The sequence below is a fragment of the Carlito syrichta genome, unplaced genomic scaffold, assembly GCF_000164805.1.
Source record: "Carlito syrichta isolate Samal-C Ts95f unplaced genomic scaffold, Tarsius_syrichta-2.0.1 Scaffold289800, whole genome shotgun sequence".
NCBI lineage: Eukaryota > Metazoa > Chordata > Mammalia > Primates > Tarsiidae > Carlito > Carlito syrichta.
In genome coordinates, this window is record NW_007233896.1 from 336,825 (window position 1) to 359,313 (window position 22,489).

Below are 22,489 nucleotides of genomic sequence, written 5' to 3' on the forward strand. Positions count from 1 at the left end.
AGAGGACATCGTCTTCTCCATGACATTTGGCACATCCTCCATGATCTTCTCCTGAGCTGAACTGGTGGGACTATGGAGGTTGAAGAGGAAGGGATGGAAGGGAGAGATACTCGGAGGCAGAATCAATTGGGTTGGTCGGTGCAGGTTTGTGGAGGAGGTGTCTGGATGGGTGACACACGATTCCTCTAGACAGGGATGTTGGGATAGCAGGGGAGGGGTCCAGACTGCCCCTCGTGGTAGTACTATGCCCCATGGGGACAGTGAGCCACGCTGGGGCCAGCACAGCTCCACTTGTCTTGAAGGTAGCTAGGAACTGAACATACCCTGACAAGGTGGCCAGGCACGAAGACATGCCACATCCCAAGTACTGTAGGGGAAGCAGTGGGGACATTTGGGACTTCAAACACACAGCCAGTCCTAGAGGTGATAAGCACAGTGGGGGCAGGACTGAGTTCTGGGATTTTAACAAAAAGACATCATCAGGCAGTGAGAAAAAACAGATCTCAAGTCAGTAGGATGTATAGAAGCTTACTGATTCCAGGTGTGGAGTAAAACACTTGATAGAATCTCTTAGGAGGAGGTTAAAAATGAGAGCCATTTTTCTTTGAGGTTAAGATGTATGTTTTCAGAAAAGAGTAATGCTTACACAGACTAGCAGGAACAAGAGTTTCTTAGTTGTGGGCAGGAAGGGAGCCAGGGTCTGTTCTTCTCAGCCTCACCAAGCGCTTGCTAATTTTTTTATTCCCATGTTAGGAGAAGCATAGAAGAGGGTAGAGAGGGCTCAGAGAAGCACTTTCAGTTTTACTGAAGTTATGGGGAAAAATTATTCAATAAGAGGGAGTTTAGGGAGACATCCCAGTGCTTAAAGGTTTTAGCTACCAAGGCAAAGGGTGAAATTCTAGTCTTTTAATTATAATAAATAATTAAAAAAAAAAAAAAAGAAATTCCAGTATCTCAGGTAAATTTGACCAAAAGGGAAACTAGTCAGGATTAGGAAACCAAGTAACTTTGTGGGGAGTAAACAGACTAATGGTTAGAATTCGAAAAATCAAGAAACTAAAAGCAATTTCAATTGTATGCAAACTGTTTAAGCTTTACTTAAAGTAAAATTAGAGTATGAAACCTGTTTGACAATATATGAGTACAAATCCCAAAACCCCCCAAAACAAAACAAAAAGAAGCATAAATGCTCTTAACAATTCAAAAACTTCCATCTATTACATAAACAGCACTTATTTAAATGCAATATATATTTTATACTGACCTCTGCAGTCAATTTTAATCAAAAGCTACACAAATATTTTTAGTTTAGAGATGGGGTCTTGCTATGTTGCTCAGGCTGGATTTGAACTCCTGGGCTCAAGTGATCCCCCTGCTTCTGCCTTCCAAGCAGCTGGGCTATAGGTGTGTGCCACTGCATCCAGCCAAATATTTTAATATGACTGGTTTCAACAGTTTAAATTAAACCCACAGTTTTCACATGAAACTGAAAAACCTGTGAACTGACAGCCCATGTAGAGGAATGACTCCCAGCACACTTAATTTGGTTTAAAAAAAAAAATCTGGATTGCTGCTAATGTTCAGGTCTGAAATGAAAAATGAGGTATTTTATTCCTCCGTTGTAGGGTCCTATATTGTTTTCTAAATCCTGGATCACGCATAGCATGTTAGACCAGGAAGGAGCCTTAGCAATTCTGGCCCATGCCTGCCATTGGACAGATGAGCAAGGTGAGGCCAGAGAGGCGTGAGTGACACTGAAGCACATGCTGTGGGCCCAGGCCTCCAGCTTGGGCACGATCCTTAAACCAGTGAGTGCCGGCTTGTTGGCACTGAACAGAATCTCTTGTGTGTGGCTCTGTCCAGTTTTCTGAAGCCCTTTGACGAGCTCCTGGGTCGTACCAGCTGTAGCTGGCTAGCCCTGGGGTCATGACATGGCCAGTGCTGTGGGGTGCTAGGTGATTGGTGTCGATGTGTACCCTGTATCTCCTTTGTCACACAAGGATGGCTTGAAGTTTGCCGTCAGTAGCTGGTTAATTCAAACAATGGGCCCCCACATGGTCACGGCCCCACACTTGAAAGAAATGGCAGTGTCCACCTGGCCACAATGTTTCCCATCTCCTAAGGCACCATTTCTTGCCGAGGCCCATAGCCGGGGAACACCTGCCTCTAAGTCGTATAGTAATGACCAGTCTCCATATCACGGAATTTCCAAGAGTTTGTCCAGTAAACGTACAACTGCTTTTTGCTGGTCTGCCCGTATCGCTTCTCTTCTTCAACCTAAGGAAACCACTTACTCTCCTGGAGAGAGAATGAGTTCCTAGTTCTTGTGCGCTTTTGTTTACATGTACATATTGTAGAAGCTGATGTCAAGTCTTGCTAATAAAGTGCACTTTAAGTTACATAGTCTAACTTAAAAAGAGGTACCGTATAAAAACATTTGCTGAATCTATGGGTAGTTGACAGCCGTCTACCAAAGTGCTTATGTGTCATGTAGTCTTTTACAGACCCTGGTTGACTGCAAATAATAGCGGAGAAGAAAATTATCACAAAGATTAAATATTTTTAAGGGCTGCAATTCACTTGGAACCATTTGGGCTTGACAAAGTTTTTTTTGTTTTGTTTTGTTTTTAAACAATGATTTAGAAGGCCCACTTTTAGTGCTCTTCCTAGGAGAGCTGCAACAGTTAATAGATCTAATGCCCCTTTTAAGAAGAAAATAAAGTTTAAACCTAAACAAAGGTCTCATCATCTCTTCACTGTTTTTCCCTTTTGAGATCAGTCACGCTATGTCATTTGTTAAACTTTTTCTGACTTCTAAACAGAGTTTGGGTTATTTTGATTGCATAATGCAATTCTCTCATTTGAAACGATAAGTTTAGTCATTTCACTTTTGAAAGGGCAGGCAGCAGAGCCTTTTCTTACATGTTCCTTCAGATTTTCTCTACATCCTGTTTTATGTGTGGTTAGATCAGCTGATGAGTCACATGATGTTTTCCAGCTTCAAATGACAGAAAGAGAAATTCAAAATAACCACACAGAGAAGTATCTTGAATGTTTACCAGACATGCCGCTCAAAATCATGCTTTTCTATGGTTCAAATACTTTTCATATAAGAGCCCACGTCTGAGGGCTGTGAGGGCACTGTTTCCAGAATGCAGGCAGGAGCGGCTGGCTTCGGGAGCCCGCTGTACGCAGCGCAGACACCTCGACACTCCAATCACTGTGTCTTTCAAAGACTTTACCACGCACTGCATCGCGATTTTGGTTACAGAAAAGGTGGGCGCAGGACTTAAAACATAAAAGACGCCTTTTCCTTGACTGTGCGCTGGGTGATGAAGATGTCCTCCTAAGTTTAGAAGTTGGTGTACCTACACTTGCTGTCCCAGGCATTGATCTGCTGAGCGATTTACTGAAGTAGAAAGATTTTTATGTACAAGAAAATATTTCTCAAGATAATGTAATTTAATTACAACAATATATTTTCTATTTTACACACACTTCAGTTTGAAGGGAAAAAATTCCAGTCAGAGAGCTACTGAGTCTTGACAGTGATGTGTTTCTGGAAACCAAGGGTATAGAAAGTTATCGTCCTTCTGCCCTTTCCCTCCAGAAGAAAAGATCTCCAGATGAGGAGCAGTTAAGAGGGCAAGGAGCTATTGATATTTCTCATGTCTTTCTTTGAAGATACAATTGAAGAACTTTACTGATAGTTGGGATATGCCATGGCGACAACCTTGAGAGATCCAGAGAGGACTGCCAGGCGGACCACTGAGCTGGTCCGGCTGGGATGCTCCCTGGAGTCTGGGGAACTTGGCCCAGTTCTGTCACTACCCTGGGATCCCTAGGCTTCCCTCCTCGGGGCCTCCTAACCCCTACACAAGGTTATTTATTGGGAAGAATCAGAGTGAAGTATAAAGTGCTTTTATTATTGTAACGAAGCTTTACTTCCGTCTGACACATTCTAAAACATTTTTAACGTTTCAGTTTCTTAGGCAACGCACGACATTTTCCCGCCAAACTACCTGCTAATGCCAAAAATAAAAACAAAACTACAACCAAAACCAAAGAAGAGTAACTTTGGCATAAGACAAGGTCAACACAGGCCCCGAAGGGGAGTGACTGGCTTTTTCCCAAAGATACAAACAAGCGGCCTCCTGTGCCCCAGTGAAAGAGTCTCAACAGGTGAGGGTTTTCGGCCAATGTGCAAATCCCTCCATACTCCCACAGCCACGTGGTCAGCAGGTCTAATCCTGGCATGCCTTTCCCAGAGCAAGCCTCGTCTAGTTCTTCTCGGTTCTTGGGTGTCTTACCGCAGCCCTGTGCCACGGGGACGCCTCTGAGTCGGCGCAGAATGAACTGCACTTGCACATTTAGAGTAATCTCCATGTGCCCCTCAACAAAACCAAGGAGAGGTCTCCAAGCTCTGACAATGGCTTGCTCAGAAAATCCTCACTCTGTTTTGTTTAGAGCTGCCCAAGCTTATTGCTCTGCACTTACATGAAAAATAGTTTTATGCCTTTCTCTTTTTAGACTGTACTTGTCCACAAGCAGCCCCTCAACTTTGAGAAAGTCACACCTGGTCTTTCTATGGTCCGTGACATGAGCATCTCAGGCATGGTGCCTTTCTAAATACAGCTGTCAGCTGAACACCCTGCAAAGAAAAACGTATTGGGGGAACGTTTCTTTGGGGCCAAAGTCAAAGGACTGCCCCTGATGTCCCAAAAAAGTGGAAAGAACTGTCCCCCAGGTCCTAGTCTGTGTTTGTGTCTATCTGGATGATGGAATTCTTGTTAGAACAGAGACAAAGGACGATGTCAATGCCAAGTTCTGCGTTAGAAGTTGAGGTGCTTGTCAGGCATGGCTCACACAGCCCCGTGAGGGAAATGTATGGAGGGTGGCATGCTTCAAGGCGAAAGGTTTGAACAAGTCCTGCAAACTCATATCCCCATGGTGGTGGCCTGAGTCTGGAGGAGCTTCCTGTGTTTTGTTTTTGGAACCTCTAACTCAATAGGGCGGCCCTTTAATCTTTATCACCGAAGGTGTCTCCAGAGTTAGAATGACATGTTGTACTTGCATAATCTTTCCTGGATTTAGAGGGGAAGGATTTGCTTTTTCAATTTGATCTTTAAGCTCCAGTCCCAGAAGCATGAAAGAGTCACACATGTTAAAAAATACTGCTGTTTAATTTTCTAGTCATGTACTTTAAAAAAGCTGATACAATTAGATATTTTCCCCCCCATCTTCTCAGATCTGCTTCTGAAACCACTGCAAAACAGCTATGCGTCTTAATGTTCAGCATTCATATACATGGAAATGCAGGAAATCCACTCTGAGGATGTGCGTAAAGACCCGTCCCCAAAGTGGGCACGGGGTCCCCAGAACCGCGAATGCAACCCTGTTATGTCCACAGCTGACTTCATGGTCTTACATTCTTTTTTTCTGTGAGGAACAATATGGTTACACAGCACTGCAAACAACAGACACAAAACCTGACTTCTTTCTCTCTTTTTTTGCTCTTCCAGTTTATGCGTCCCTTCCCACTCCTGTCTATACCCACGAATCCATTGATTCCCAGGTTACCCAGCATGAAAAATAGTTGTGGCATTTACCAACCCTGACTTTCATATACAAATGACAGACTTTGTCAAACTGCTGTGAATAAGGTACAATGTTCATTGATACGATACATTTCAACTGCAGGTATGTAGAGCACACAGGCGATCACCATATTGTATTAGAGACATTTTATTGAAAATGCGAAAATAGGAAATGTATTATAGCCTAAAATAAATTACATAACATATACGGCATATATTTATATCCTTAAAATATTTTTTTTGTTTAGGTTCTTTCACTCTAGGAATTTTGACTAAATCAACAATTTAGTGAACTGAGTCCATAATTTTTTAAAGGAAAAAACCCGCTTTCCAAAACTTAGAAAAATATACTGCACTAAATGGATTTCAAATGCGTTACTTCAGGGAGTATCACATAGTGACTTTGATAGTGTTATAAAACATCTTGCTTAATCATGTGGTGTGAGAGGGAAGTACCGCAGCACACTCTGAATGGCCTGCGCTGCCGTTATGGCGACGAGTGGCAGGGCCAGGGAGTGAAGCTGCTTCTGGAGTTACCGCACAGCCACCTGGCATGAGAACGCTAGATTATGACTTAAAGCTGCAGTTCACTGTAAAAACTAAACATCGAGCTAGAAGGCTCCACTGAACTCGCTCTAGTGCCACCTTCAGGAAAGGCGCATGAGAAGTCAGCCCTCGGGACGAGTCATGCAGACGGTGCTGGCATCTGGAGATGCGCTTTGTGACAACTTAAAAAAATTAGCTCATGTATATACATGGCGGAGCATGAGAACCGACGGCTGCTGGAGTCTGGAAAACGCAAAGGGAAATGCTACTGTGCGACCGTGTCAGTCTGCTACGCCCATGGCGCCTCAGACCATCCCACAGATGATCTCTGTGTGTGGGCCCGGCGTGGTCACAGATGTCTGTTCCTCGGTGTGAAGCTGTGGCCTGCCTTCCGCATGTGTGTGGTAGACAGCTTATGACTCCATGGTGGAAGGGAAACGGAACAGGTGACCAGGGTTACATCTCTTTGTACAGCCATGTGACTGGGAAGCAGATCAGAGGAAGCTGGGCTTCAACATGTTGATTCCTTTTTGTTGTTGTTTTTGGGAGATGGAGTCTCACTCTGTCGCCCAGGCTGGAGTGCAGTGGCACGCTCACAACCACTGCAGCCTCGACCTTCTGGACTCAGGTGATCCTTCCACCTCAGCCTTCCAAGTAGCTGGAACTACAGGTGCTTGCTACCACGCCTGGCTAACTTTTTTGATTTATTGTAGAGACGGGGTCTCGCTAAGTTACCCAGGCTGGTCTCGAACCACCTGTTGATTCTTGAGAGAGAAAATGAAAAGGGACAGAGAGTCTGTGGCCCGCTGTGCAGGGTGATTGAGAGGCGATGATGGCACAGCCACAGTCCTTTGGTTCCAAGTGGAGATTGTCCGAGGGAGGAAGACACAGCTATAACCCCGAGGCAGCTGTGTCTTTTGGGTTTTTGTGAAGCAGGGGCATGAAGTCAGCTGTTTCATTTGTTTTGACATAGCAACAATAAAGACCTTTCCTTAGGTCCCCATGTCAGTGTGAGCATACCCAGTATGCTAGAGAATTGACACGAAACCTTTGAACCAAGGCCTCTTCATTACCAAAAAACAAAAAAAGGAACAACACAATGGGAGAGGGACAAGATGATGCTGAAGTGTCGTCCTGACTGTCCCTGCAGTGCCCCATGGCGTCCTGTGCCTTATTCATTCTCCTCCCTCATCTCCACGATGTCTGTCACCTCCTCTGTTGGAGGCATGTCAGTCATAGCGGAGTCTTCCCCCTCCGTGGCCGACTCATTCTCCATCTTCTTTTTCTGGATGAAAGAAGGCTCGTCAGTGAGAAGCTGGGGACAGGGACACGTCACATTGGAAGCGCCAGCAGGAGAGGTCTCCGAGGGGTTGGGGGCCCTTCGCTGCAGCCTTGGACCATGCTTAGGACCAGAGTCACCTTGTTGACGCTACGTCTCAGTTCTGTGTATTCCTCGCGCTTTGCTTCTATGTGCACCTGCTCTGTGCCTGGCACTGTGCTAGGCCCTTTGGGGGACACCATGTCCCACCTTCCTGCCCCAGACAACCCACCCTCTGCTGCCCTTCCAAATGGGAGCTGTGCTCTCCCTGACCCCTCGCGGTCACCTGCAGATGGCTTCCCTTCCTCAATCCCAAACCCTCAAGACTGGACTCTCACGTGGTCAGAATATTCCTCCATGTACAGTGCTGGTTGGTCCCCTCTGGGCAGCTCCAGGCCTGCTGTCATTCCCTCCCACTCCCTGCCAGGCCTGATTCCTGGTGACATCCCTGCCATGTTGCCCATCCCTGCGGTAAACGGCCTCTCAGGGGTCAGGTTCTCGGCCCCACCTCACCTGCTCCTGGGCTCGTGACCAGGTCATTATCAGCACCTCTGGCACCACCCACAGGCCAACAGGGACACCTGCCTTTCCATCCCCAGTCCACTGACCCTACCATCATCCTTTTACTGTGGACACCTTCTCAATGTCCCTCTCCCTTCTTTCATCAGTATAAATTAAAAGCACAACCATTAAATCACTTCCTCACCCTGCTTTTCTCTAATCGTATTTGCTAGGCAAAACCCCAACTGTGCTGAGGCCCAAGTCTCCACCAATCTCAGCCCACACCACTTGGCCACCATGGCTGGGGGTGCCCAAGGGCGAGGGGACACCGGTGTCCTGAGATGCCTGTCACAGACCACAAGCACCTCTAAGCGGCCTGGCCATCACTGCATCCCCAACCCGTCACTCTGCCACTTTCCTCGCCAGCTGTCTCCCCCTTCACGCGTCTTCTTTCTCTGAGCCCCCAACCTGTCCCTGTTCTCACCTGATGATCTGGCTTCTCTCTTCACCCAGAAACAAAAGCAACTGGCCCAGGGCTTACCTGAGCCCCACTGCACCTCTGCTCCGCTCATGACACGGAGATGCCACCTGAGCTCCTGTCTTGTGGTATGGACCCACTGGCACCACTGTGTCCTCCCCATGGTCGGCAGCTCCTAGCTGCTGGGTCACTCCCCAAGCAAACGACAGGCTGAACTTCATCCCGTCCTAACTGAATCTCTGAAAGTGATGTCCACACCTCTCTCTCCCTTAGAACAAAACTCCTCAAAAAGGGCTGGCTCTGCTTGCCGTCTTTGACTTTTCTCTCCTTTCTCACACCCACTCCCACCAGGCTTCCAGCACCCTTCACCATGAAACTGTCCAGACAAGGTCACCAACAACTCCCCACTGATGAATTCTGCCATCCAACCCTCGATGCCACCTGACCTTCCTGCCCCTGGGAGGAGGCCGCGCCGTCTCTCACCTGCTTCCGATAGACATAGCATGCAGCAATGGCGACCATGGTGGACTCGCCCACAAAGCCCGCCAGGAGGGAGCCCACACCCAGGGTGGCACCGTGTACCCTGCAAATGAGAACACAAAGGCGATTTGTGTGTTAAAGCCCAGTTGAGGCACAAGAGTTGATGCCAAAACCCAGGAAAGTAAGTGTACTCGAGAGAAGGCTGAGAACGGCCTTCTGGATCTGCTGGCTTCAGGGGGGCTGCGCCCACCTAATCATTACTGTCTGCATGGGGGGCCTGGAACTCGGGGCTGGGCTGCCTCCCTCCCACAGCATTTGAACCCCCTGGCACTCCATCCCTCTTCACGGACACTGGGATCTCCCCGAGGGCAGGGATGATATCCTCCCTCCCCTCTGTTTTTCACCGTCCACGTATGCTCCGAGCTCCGTGCGGGGCCTGCCAGGCTGTGGTAGGAACTCAGTGGGTATTACTCGTACATGGGCCTGGCCCCAAAAGCACTTTTCTAGAATGACTCTTTTGAGTTGGAGTCTCACTCGGTCACCCAGACTGGAGTGCAGTGGCTGCTCCCGGCCACCGCAGCCTCAACCTGCTGGGCTCCAGCGATCCTTCCGCCTCAGCCTTCCAAGCAGCTGGAATTACAGGCGTGTGCTACCACACCCAGCTAATTTTTTGTTTACTGTAGAGATGAGGTCTCACCAAGTTGCCCAGGCAGGTCTCGAACCTGCCTCTACCTGGTGCTCAGACAAACCCAGCATCGTTCTGAGTTTCCAACTCTAGACACGCTTGGGGATTTCACACCAACTGCAGATGCTGAACCTCTGGACAGAGTACTGAAGTGACAGAAGGACCCGCAGCCCACGTCCCCAGACGACATACCCCAGGTAGGGCAGGACCACGAGGCTGGCGATGAGGACGATGATCCGCAGCACGGAGCTGGGGGCCAGGACAAAGGTCTTCTTCAGTGTCATCAGCCACCCGGTGAGATGGGCCCTCACGGTGACTGTGGGTGGAAGCAAGGACTGGTCAGCAGCATCTGCTGACCCCCCATTCCTCCCCCTCTGGCCCAGGGAGGCCCATCCCTGTGGCCCTGGGCTGGGCACTTCATCTTCCTGCTGATCCCTGCTTCGGAGCCTGGGCGCAGCCCAATCCCACCTCGACTTCCTGCCTCCTCCCGCCCTTCGGTGGGATCTGGACAGCTAGTGGCAGGCAGACTCTGTGCCTCACCGTGACTGCATCTTCTGGGAGGGCCTTGCCCGATTCTGCCTCACCCCCAGCCCAACCTCATCCTCCCATCACCCCTCTCTAGGAGAGAAAGAGCACTCGGAGCAAAGCGGCAGTTGGTGCTGCAGTTTTTTGCTCGAGCAGAAACTCCCCCTCCACCCCCCAGTCCTGTCCGAGAGGTGAGGGGGCCCAGAGCAGCGGGTCAGGGAGAGGGGGCTGCTCTTGCCTGTTTCCTTTCACTCCCTCCCAGAGCCAGCCCTGACCACCGCCATGGTGGTCATTTCCCTTTCTCCCTCCCCCAGCAGCCCGGCCACTCTCTCGCTCTGTTGCTGTTCCACAGTGACGTGCGTGTCTTCCCTTGCTGCAGGGGGCAGGGCTGTGCGGCAGGTGAAGGGCAGTGGGGGTGACGGCAGGGTCACCGAGGTCACCGAAGGCACAGAGCCGTGTCCCTGCCAGTAAGAAGTGTTCTGAGTGTCTAGATTCTACCTGAAACCAGAAAGGGCTTGAGGAAGAGCAGGGCCAGGCCGGGGCCTTGAAGGGAGGGGCCCGTCACACCCCGTGGGCAGCTCCAGGCAAAGGCTCTGGGAAGTGCTCACTCCGGGGACAAAAATTCATTTCAGGCTGGGAGCTGAGGCTCATGTCTGATCCCAGCACTTTGGGAGGCCAAGATAGGAGGACTGCTTAAGGCTAGGAGTTTGAGATTAGCCTGGACGACACAGCAAGACCCTATTTTCTACAAAAAAATTTAAGAAAAAAAAATTTATTCCCAGAGTGTTTGCATTTGAGGAAGCATCTGCTGTTTTCTTGGTCTAACAGTGTGTCTGCCCTCTCCTGGGGTGGAAATGTTATATTATGAGGCTCATTTTCTTCTCTTAGGCACAGAGAGACCCACTTAGGTTTGGCTAAGGGAGACAGTCAGGGTCACAGGCCCAAAGCCAACAGAATGCAAAAGACTACAGGGCCTGGCAGCTGTTTGGACGCCTTTCGTTTTGCGAGCAAGAAGAGATTATAGATGAATTGTACACCCAGGGGCAGCCAGCTCCCAGCTGGGGGGCTCCAGAACCTTCCATCCCTCCTCCTCAGGTCACACATGTCCTAATCTCTAAGTGCAGCTTCCCTGAGGTGGCGTCACATCCCAGAGCTTGGCTCACCCAGTGTCCACCCAACAAAGTCTACACACCATCCCAGTGCTGTGACCTTCCAGCCATTCCTCCATTCAACCACTGCCCAGAGGGCGATGCCAGGAAATCTGGCCTCCAGGAATGCCAGGTGTCTAGAAGCAGAGGCTGCACCACCAGCCCTGGCTTACACCAGCTCCATGGCTCATTTCCTGAATTTTTCTGGCAGTTAATTTTTGACTAGGTGACACACTTGGTACAGAATTTAAAAGGTGCAAGAGGGAGTACAGTGCCGAGGTCTTCCTCCCATGATGACTGCCCAGGCCCTTGTCCTAGTCCCACAGGCAACCACTGTTACCAGCTCAGGTGAGTCACTTCTAGAAACAGAGTATAGATACACAAGCACTTCCCCACATACGAGTAATAGCACAGACACACACATGTTACAGAAATAGCCAGTACAAACCAACCATTCTGCAACCTGCTCTTCTCATTTAATCTAGAATGACCTCTTTCTTGTGTAATCTACCTCACGCTGTATCAGCCTGGGAATTTCCAAATGGGCTTGTGTTTCAACCATGAGCATTTTCCTGCTGGGCCGCCTACCATCTGCCTGTACTTGCCCCTGGAGTCTTCCTTCCTCAAGACCTTGTTCTCTGTCTTTGTACACCTCCAGGTGCTAGCAGTAAGTGCGTCGTTCTATTTTCTTTCTTTCTTTTTAAAAATTTTATCTTTTATATTAACATACTGCAAAACTGGCTTTTTTGGCATGCTCCTCTAAGCATTTTAATACTTGCACAGATTTGTGTAACCTCCATCATAATCAGGATGAGAACAGGTCTACTGTTCCCCTGACACTATCCTCTGGGTCTACTCTCTTTTTCCTATGATCGCAACCACTGTACTTTAAAAAACAAATTATGCCTGCTTGAAGCATCTCTTCAACTGTTAACCTACTGGCTGATGTCCTTATATCTTTCTAGCCCACTGTGAAATTTTACATTTTTGTTGGTGACGGGATTACAAACATTTCCAAAGAAAGAAGATGCAATCAGGCATGTGGATAAACAGGAATGCTCCTCTGTATTTCTTTACCTGGAACTGGGAAGAAGGAGAAGATCCTCAAGGGAACAACACAGAGTTCTGCAAAGGCGAAGTCCACTCCAATGATGTCTATCAAAATTTTCTCAGACACGTTGGGTGTCCAAAACATGACAAAACAGAGCTGGGGAGAAAAGACACTGATTGAGCAGGGTTGGAAGGATAAGGTGTGAGTGAGTGGCAGGGGTGAGTCAGGTGTCACATGATTCGCAAGGAGTTTCAAAAGGTGGCGAGCCTGCCGGGCTGGGAGGCAGGCTCGCCGGGCTGAGAGCTGCCACAGTCCCATCTGGCCCTCACCTGGCCACAGGCCCTGGTACCTGTGCCACGTTGTCCTCAGAGGGACTCCCCCAGCAGAGGGTATGTGGCACATCACCCAAGAGTGAGTCATTTCTGGACGGGTGAGCAGGCCCATGAGGGAGATCAGTGTGCTCTCGGGCAAGGCTTAACGAGGCGCCACATGGCTCAGACAGTGCAGGGTGGAAATGTTTATTGGTATATTTTTCATAACCTTAACAAAATAATAAAAAGGGGCCTGAAAGTACTTGGATGTATCTAGAACCACACTGAATCAGTACGTATAATAAAAAAGAAACTATTAATAGAGTAATTATCAGCCTGTAAACTTTTTTTTTTTTGAGTTGGAGTCTCACTCTGTTGCCCAGGTTGGAGTACAGTGGCACACTCACGGCCACCCCAGGGTCGACCTGCTGTGCCTCAGCGATCCTGCTGCCTCAGCCTTCCAAGTGGCTGGAACTACAGGCACATGCTACCATGCTCGGCTAATTTTTTATTTATTGTAGAGATGAGGTCTCACCAAGTTGCCTGGGTTGGTCTTGAACCCGCAGGCTCAGGCAATCCATTTGTCTCAGCCACCCAAAGTGCTGGGATTACAGGCTGAGCCACTGAGCCCAGCCTGCCTATAAGATTTTTAAGGACTAGTTTAAAAAATAAGACAACAGCAACAAAATCTGGAACTTTAGAAAGCAGATGGGCAGGGAGTAAACTGACTTAACAAATGCAAGGAAATGGACTCCTGAACTGATGGGAACATGGCGCCCTCTCCCTACTTCCCTTCCCCAGGGGTCAGGAGGTGCAGCCTCAGCTCCTTCTGGAAGTGGGGGTGAGGCAGGCCCAGAGCCGGCTAGCTGAAAGTCTAGTTAGGAAGCAATTCATCCACAGTTCCTTGGCACAGCTGACAACTGTGTCTCCCCGAATTTGTCAAGGACACAGGAGTTTAATTTCTGGATAAGATAAAGCAGAGGGTACCTGGCATGGTTGAGGACAGTTACTGCAGGTTAAGTATCTCTTTATGGGAAATGCTTGGGATCAGAAGTATTTCAAATTCTAGATTTTTTTCAGATTTTGGAATATTTGCACTAAAATTATTGATTGAACATCCCTAATCCAAAAATACGAAGTTCAGAATGCTCTAATGAGTGTTGACTTTGAGAGTCATATCAGTACTCAAAACCTTTCAGATTATGGAGCATTTCAGATTTCAGATTTTTGGATTAGGAATATTCAACCTGTACATGGAAAACGGGGATCAAGGGAAGGATGACATCTGAATATCCCAGCTTTCTTTCTTTACTTGACTTCCAGAATACAGGAATACAGTTGAGTCCTGTCACACAGAAGACAGTCTCTGAGGAATCTGACCAACCCAAGAAAAAAGATCCAGAGTTCCTAAAAATTAGGGTCTCCCAAAGAGGCCCACATGGGTGATACCTTTCACCCCAGTGTTCACAGTTTCCAGTCAACTATTAGTGCCCCACTTATAAAAGTGAATAGACAACCAGGGATCACTAGACTCTGACAAGGCCTTTAACACGAAGAGGTCAAAACAAAGGGAGAAAAACCAATTTAGAGGAAACAAAGACAATGCAGAGAGAGAAAAAAACTTTACTCATATCACCAGAGTGATGGGAGAAGATAACTACATCCATGAAACAAGAACAGAATGGAAGCGTTATAAAAAAGATATTCACAGAACAAAACAGAAGTCCTGGGAATTAAAAAGATGAAAGCTGAAATGAAAAATTCACTAACAGTAAGATAAAGCTAGGCAAGTCTACCACAAAGATAGAGCAAGATGATAAAGGTATGAAAAGTACAGGAGAAATAAAGTTTCAGAGAAATAAAGGTCCAACATTCAAATAACAGGAGTTCTGGAAAGAGGAAATGGGAAAATCATAGAGCTGAAAGATACTAGTTTCAGGACAGAGGGGACCCACTAGGTGGGGGTGGCACAGTGGATGGGAAGAGAGCCCCCAGGACAGAAAGAAGGTCTTATAAGCTTCTGGCCTAAGGCTTCTCAGCAGCACTGAAAGTTAGAAGACACAGCACAATAAGTTCGGAAGGAAAACGATCCTATTCTAGAACTCTAAATCAAACTGGTGTATTTAAAAGAAAGATTTTCAATATGCAAGGCCTCAAAAATTTTTATCTCCCATGCACACTTTTTCAAGCGGGTATATTTTGCCAAAGCAAGTCAGTCAAAAGGAAAGAGAAAGACAGGGGATGGAACACAGGACAAAAGCAAGGGACATCTCTGGATGGAAGTGGAAGGAGATCCCAGAAAGGCTGCTAGAGGTCCCAGGCGGCCGGTCTCCCCTGCAGTGGAGGAGGCTCTGAGAGAGGGGAGCCACCCAGCATGTCTGAACACTAGGAAAGAGATTTCCACAATGAAGGCAGAGCGTGGGAATAACTCAGTGTTAAGTACACAGAAAGCTAAGAAAAATTGTAATTAAGACGATTACTAGTCCAGGAAAAACTAAAGATGTTTAAGAAAGGAAGGGAATGGGGCTTGGTTGGTAAGGGGTCACCACAGTCATATTCCTTAGATTACTAGTGAGGTGAGGCGCCTCTGGGAGCAGGAAAGAGTACACAGTGGGAAGGAGAATGACTGGGAGGGGTGGGCTGGGGAGTTGGCTACTTTGTAACAAATCTTTCTTTTCTTTTTTCTTTTTTAAAAGCGCTCTGGTCTTGCTCTTGTCATCCAGGCTGGAGTGCAGTGGCACAATCCCAGCTCACTGCAACCTCAAACTCCTGGGCTCAAGCAATCCTCCCACCTCAGCTTCTTGAGTAGTTGCAACTATAGGCACATGCCACCATGCTTGGCTAATTTTTAAAATGTTCTGTAGAGACAGGGTCTTGCTATGTTGCCCAGACTGGTCTCAAACTCCTGGCTTCCTCTCGCCTTGGCCTCCCAAAGTACTGGGATTACAGGCATAAGCCACTGCATTCAGCCAGTAACAAATCTTATAGAACTTTTTAAACTTTGTGCTGATTTTAAAAACTTGATTTTTAAAATGTGTAACAACATAACTGTGTAAGATAATGTTAAAAACATGTCAGTCCCATCAAATAATTTATCTCCTTTTCTTAAAATGCAAATGATTCTTCTCTAAAATAAAACCAAAGATATAAAATGAATTATAGTTGTATAAAAACAGAACACTGAAATTTTAGGATATAATGCCCTTTAGCCTCTGGGTAAATTAAGTTTCATGGGATTAGGCTGGCTTTACTTACTATGTCATGTGGAAATATTTTAAAAATTGCACTGGAGATCTGTTACAAATACATTTCACTTTATAAATGCAATAGGGCTTCCCCCTATGAACTTGCATCTGGGAAGAAGATCCCACTGTTTTTCAAAGATGGCAGATGCACTCTCATTTGATCCTTTTGCTTGATGCCAGTACTTGCCCCCATCTTTGACATGAAGGGTAAAACATTTCCTTAGATCTGGCAACTCAGAGCTCAGGGACTTTATTACCCAAATAACCTGGACAATCGTCCCTGTCATCTTTTCCCACCGCTGAGCTGCCAGCCTGAAATGGTGAGACATCACTCATGGCTGCAGACCAGACATGGCACGATTTCATATTACAACCCAAAACAACACAAGATGGCATTGGAATACAATTTACTTCCCTGTCTCTATCCCATCCTGACAAATAGATGGATCATCCCTGCTTCCAGCTTTGCTTTATAATAGGCCCCAAATAATTCCCCTAGTAGTAAAAGGGTAAAGAATTGAGCTAAGGAACCTCCACCCCCAAGTCTGGGCTGGGTCTGTGCCTCGGGACCCCTTGGAAGAGAAGCCATCCTGGTTTCCCAGTGGTTAGGGTGAGAGACTGAGGCTGTTCACTGCTAGAAACTTGTGGCTTCCACCAGAAGAATCAGTAACAAGCTTCATTTATTTTGCAGCCAGCAGTAATCTGAATATGAGATGATGCCTCAAAGAATGTTGCAATCTCTCTAGGTACTGCAAAATCATCGTAGGGAAGCTTTTGAAGCCACAACAAACGGAAAAGGAGGGTGTAATTACATGTCAGAGAGAAGGACAGTGCAGTGGGCCTCCAGGGTAAACAAACCAGGTAATTTCCCCTGTGGGATCTCCAAGTGGTTAATGATCACCTGAAAGCTATTGCTGTCTTGTAGGAGGTGATCTGTTAACCTTTGGAGCAGGGAGTCTAAGAGTGCACATGTCCACATCAACTGAGACGTTTACATGTGTCAGCTAGGCTGCACCGGTGACCACAGTTCTGGTACCCTGAACATAGCCACAGTGTTAAAGTTTAGAGGGTCTTCAAGGAGCTTCCTGGGATGGCAGCTCAGCATTCCATTTCTAAAATTCCACAGATCTAGGTTAGCACTACTAAATCCCTCTGTTCATTACCTGCTATCTACCTGTGCTGAGCACACCCTCACTCCCCCTTGTCAAAGGCCTGACACAGGGGTGCTTCTTCAGAGTTTCAATCACACACACTAGAGCCCAGACCGGGGCTTCCAGGAGCAGCATTAACTGCAAGCTGCCAGTCTGATTGGGGCTTGAGCAATCACAGGTAACTAAAGGAAAAGAACACCATTATTTATCAAAGACTCCTTTCTCCTTCTTCCTGAAGTCTTTGAAGCCTTTGCCATGCTTCCAGAATGAAAATACTGCCTCGGCTTCCAGCAAGTTCTTCAATACGTGACTATTTCCTGCACTGTTCAGAAAGGAATAGACACAACTTAGAAGTAGGCACGGTGTTTGTTAAGAGATATGACAACTATCTGGCTATCTAGGCTCAGCTTTTCCTAGGCAAAGTACTGGGCCCTAGCATAATAATCAGACCAAATTTAACCAGTCCACTTGAGAAAACAGGAAGCTTTGGAAGTTAACCTGACAAAGAGTATTTAGGAAAAATGCTATTCTAATGAATTCACCTAGAAGCGTCTCAACTCAGAACATACCCTTCCAGTGACCATGACATACTGTGTTCTTCAAATATTTGCAGAGTCTAATGACATTGGTTTTTTCAAACCAGAACACAAACCTAATAAACTCCAGTTTACAATGAACATGAGTTTTTCTTCTGAACAACCGCAGGGGTGGGTTTTCTGCTGCAGTGTGTGCTGTCAATGTTATCGCATTAGGACACAGCCTTCAAAACAGAACAACCCATCCAGTGCCCAGATCTTAGTTCTTCTATTTATTCTCCAATAAAAGGAACCAGGGCTCCTTGGAGAAATGGCTCTTTCTAGGACCACGGCAGAGAATATGCAGGATAATTAGCCTGGAGTCTCTACAGTGCCGAAAGTAAGGAAGTGCTCAAAAAACAGAACAACAGAACATGTCAAAGGAACACAGGAACCCACCATAAAGAGCTTCCAACAGCCAAAGCTAGAACAGTTTGAGCAACCAAATAAATAATGCACAACTGAATTAAAACCCAAAGCATAAAATAAATAACCGTGAGTTCACCATGATATAAATAAACAAGTGGGCAGAAGGGGCACATCTCCTGCACAGAATTCTAGATAGTTGTTTAGCTGCTCCCCTGTGAGGTGCGTGCGTCACGCAGCTGACACAGGAAGGCCCTTCCAAGGAGCAGAGGACACAGGAAGGCCCTTCCAAGGAGCAGAGGATGGGCAGCAGAGAAGCACCCTGACAGTGGAGAAACCTGGCAAACGAGGTCAACAAGAGCGGCAAGTCATGCTGACAGCACATTCCCTTGAGATGCATGGATTTTGGCTCTGTGGTCTTCCTTCCCCAAATCCATAGGCCCTTCTAACTCTGAGAAAAACCTGAGATAAACCCACAGGGAGGGACATGCTACCAAATACCTAGCCAGAACTCCTCACACTGTCAAGGACTCAAAAACAAGGAAAGTCTGAGAGACTCTCCCAGCCCAGAAGAGGCTAAGGAGACATCATGACTAAATATAACGTGGTATCTTAGATGGGATTCTGGAACAGAAAAGGGACATGAGAAAACAAACTAGTGAACTTCGAGTAAACTGTGGAGTTTAGCTAACAGTCGTGGACCAGGGCTGGGCCCTCGGCTGTGACAAATGTTTCACCGTGAAGTAAGGTGGGAGTGAGGGGGAGTTCACAGGAACCCTCTGCACCATCTTCACAATGTTCCTGTAAAACCATTCTTCGAGAAGTTTCTCTAAAAAAGAAGACCCATAACCCGCTTCTCTCGTGGATGACAGACTGCGGTTCTTCTTCCAAGGACCAGGCAGTGACTGTGAAATGTCTGCTTTGGACTTGGAGATTCTAATTTGTATTTCAAGATGTTTCCACCTCTCACGGAGTGTGGTCCCCTGACTGCTCCTATCCTGCCTTCATGACCACAGGGGAAGCTTCCTCATTTCTGTAATTGTATGAGCCCCTTAGAAACTGCCACTGGGCCACATTTTTCTATTCACACCATGAAAATGCAGTTTCCGGTCAGCACAGGTGCTATGGTCACCGTTTCTGATGCTGGTTTGGTTGGGCAGATAAATGAGTCGTTTAACATCTTCAAACAGGCTTTAACCGTAGGTCGTTGTTCTGCGTTGGGGGCAGCGTTTGACCTTTATTTCCAAATCCATGTGACAATGAGCTAAGTCATGACAAAGTTTTACCACATATTAAGGTCCCTACATAGGATTACAGAGTGCGGAGTCAATGAAGGCGGCCCCTGACCTTACAGAGAGAACAGCCCTGGGTCTTATCGTGGGACAGTTCGAATCAACGGTGATTAGAACCACGGAAGGAGGATCTCAACCCAGACTTGCTTCCCTGCCGGCAGCATGGGCCCCGGGTGGCCCCGAGCTGCCCTGGAGACAATCTGAGTCTCCTTCCCAAGAATGTGGACTTGGGATTCAAAGAAGTCAGTTGTCTCCATCCGCATTTGAGCCCAGGAACACACAAACCCAGCCACAGAGGAACAGCCATTTCTGTGTGCCAGGCAAGAACGCTATTCCACAAGGGCCTGTGGCCAGGTGCTCTGGCTTTGACTCCATTTCCATAAACTGTTGACCATGCTTTTGAGGAACTCACAAAGCTTTCTCTATTACCTTGAATAATCAGAGTTAGCAGTAAATGAAAAATTCATATCCCCTGCAGTGAGAAAAAGTAAAATACATGCAGCTGTTGTGAATAAAAATGGTTGGCCCCGGACATCATTTTTATTTGGTGCTTTTACTTAGAAAGGGTCAACATACATTTAACTGGGTTTAAGTCCCACCGGGCAAGACAGTGGTTAGCCCTAAACAATAGAGTGTGAAGAGGTAGTTAGAACTGGATTCTGGGTTGGAACTCTTTCTTACCCAGCTGTTTCTCTGTTGTCTGCCACTGGGAAAATCCCTTGAGTACTCACAGCCTCAGCCCTCTTCATTGAAAAGGGGATGGTGTATCCCTCTCAGGGCTGCTGTGAGGACCAGACTGCTCAGAGGAATCCATTTGCTGACTGTTTGGACTGGTCCATGCTGAGATAAGGAGTTGACTCCATGGAGTAAATTATCGCCCGGCTTCCTTAAGAAAGTCTTGCCATCAGCCAGGCGCAGTGGCTCACGCCTGTAACCCCTGCACTTTGGGAGGCAGAGATGGGAGGATCGCTTGAGGCCAGAAGTTTGAGACCCACCTGGGCAATATAGTGAGACCTGTCTCTACTGGAAAAAAAAAAAAAAGAATTGGGCATGATGGCTCATACCCATAGTCCTAGCTACTTGGGAGGCTGAAGTGAAAGCCCGGAAGTTCGAGACTGCAGTGAGCTATGACTGCACCACCGCACTCCAGCTGGGCAATAGAGACCCTGTGGTTTTAAAAACAGAATGAAAAAAGTCTCGCCACCCAGACAATGCTAGCTGAAATTAACACTGTGCTGGGTGCTTAGGTTGATTTACATTCTGGTGCCAGCTCCTTACCACATCGCAGAAGACCAGACCCCCAGCATCAGTCTGTGCACCCCGTGCTGAAGAGCACTGGAACGTGCCAAAGTGCTTCCAACCGTGCCAGGCATGCTGAATGTGATCAGTCATTATCAGCCCCTATTCTTATAAAGGATCCCTAGGACGATGACAGCAGGGAAGTCACCTGCAGGTGCGGAGGTGGTGGCTGATTTTATCTTCCCCTGTACTTTTCAATGGTTTCCATGAAGAACATGTTCTTTTTTCTTTCTTTTTTTTTTTGAGTTCGAGTCTCACTCTGTTGCCCAGGCTGGAGTGCAGTGGCATGCTCACAGCCACTGCAGCCTTGACCTGCTGGGCTCAGGCAATCCTTCCATTTCAGCCTTTCAAGAGGCTGGAAGTACAGGCATGAGCCACCATGCCTGGCTAAGTTTTTGATTTATTGTAGAGATGAGGTCTCGCCAAGTTGCCCAGGTTGGTCTCGAATCCCCGGTCCTGGGCAATCCTCTCACCTTGCCTCCCAAAGTGCTGGGATGACAGGCTTGAGCCACCGCCCAGGCATGAACACCTATTCTTTTTATCAGAAAAAACATGTTAAAAAAACGGCCCCTGTAGATGTCTTCCTAGATAAAGCTGCTCCTCATATGTGCTTGGGACAGACACGTGAGACATCTCGACCCAGGGGGAGGGGCAGCTTTCAGAAGGTGGCTGACAGCTTGGTTTTAACAGCCTGCGTCTTAGGAAACCGTCCCATGTCACCCCATGGGAAGGGCACAGTGATTTGATACACTCGGGGATGGAGTGGGAGATGGAGGAGCCAAAACCCGGCCGGACACTGTCAGAAAGCTCACGTGCCTTGCCTGCTTGAATTTCCAGAGAGAGCTGACGCAGACTTACAGAATACTGCCTGGCCTTTCGATTTTTAGCGTCAAATTGCGTCGGCTGCACGCGTTCAAGGAGGGAAGGGAGGTTCATGAGGGGTTTTACAGGTCATGGTCATGACTCTGTCAACAGAGATGGGAGCCACAGCAGGTGGCTGGTGGAGGAGGAATGTGATTAGAACAGCACGGTGGCAGCCTGGGGGGGATGGGGGTAGAACCAAGGTGCCCTGTCAGGGGGCTACTGTGACAATCCAGGCAAAAGCTTCAGAGGGCCTGGACCGGTGGGGAAGTGAGAAGTGGTCCCGTGGGAAGCGTCTGAAGGTAGAGGGATGGGTGAGGGACTGACGTGCACACAGTACGAGAGGAGCCAGGGAGGAGGGACAAAGTGAGGCTGGGGCGTGGCTGTCCTCTGGGGACTCTCTGGCTGGCCCTCGCCGGTTTCCCACTCACACGCCAGCAGCCCGTGAGCTTGAAATGGCTTCCCTAGGAGCCTTCCTAACGCCAGCACACTCGCCACGCCCCGGACAGGATGACGTAACATTCCTCAGGAAGACTCTCTCTCTGTCTTATCTTTCCTATCTTATACCTATCCATCTGTCCACCCATCCATCCAGATGTCTATTTTTGAGTCTAGGTCTCACTGTCACCTGGGCTGGAGTGCAGTGGCATGATCATAGCTCACTGCAGCCTCAACCTCCTAGACTCAGACAATCCTTCTGCCTCACTCTCCTGAGTAGCTGAGATGCAGGTGAACACCACCACACCCAGTTAATTTTTTGATTTTTTGTTGTTGTTGTAGAGACAAGGTCTCACTATGTTGCCCAGGCTGGTCTCAAACTCCTGGGCTCAAGCAAGCCTTCCACCTTGCCTCCCAAAGTGCTGATTACAGACATGAGTTACCAACTACCAATTTTTTAAAGAAAAAAATGTATATGCAATATGTGTATTTGGTAATTTCACTAAACTTAAATGAAGGCAGGGATAATTTAGTTTTCATATTCTTTTTTTTTTTTAGTTGGAGTCTCACTCTGTCGCCCAGACTGGAGTGCAGTGGCTGCTCTGGCCACCACAGCCTCGAC

At 47.6% G+C, this 22,489-nt stretch overlaps 1 protein-coding gene across 1 annotated transcript in view; it reads right to left on the minus strand.

Moving 5' to 3' along the window:
- Positions 1–5,162: 5,162 nt before the first annotated feature.
- ANKH (ANKH inorganic pyrophosphate transport regulator) overlaps positions 5,163–22,489 on the minus strand; it is a 157,571-nt gene continuing 140,244 nt past the window's right edge. Inside the window, exons 9-13 of the mRNA XM_008054361.2 lie at positions 12,356–12,485; positions 9,798–9,921; positions 8,924–9,023; positions 6,896–7,428; positions 5,163–6,647 (exon numbers count right to left, since the gene is read on the minus strand). Coding sequence (XP_008052552.2) covers positions 7,315–7,428; positions 8,924–9,023; positions 9,798–9,921; positions 12,356–12,485 — 468 coding nt within the window. The 3' untranslated portion in view covers positions 5,163–6,647; positions 6,896–7,314. The remainder of the gene's footprint in view (positions 6,648–6,895; positions 7,429–8,923; positions 9,024–9,797; positions 9,922–12,355; positions 12,486–22,489) is intronic.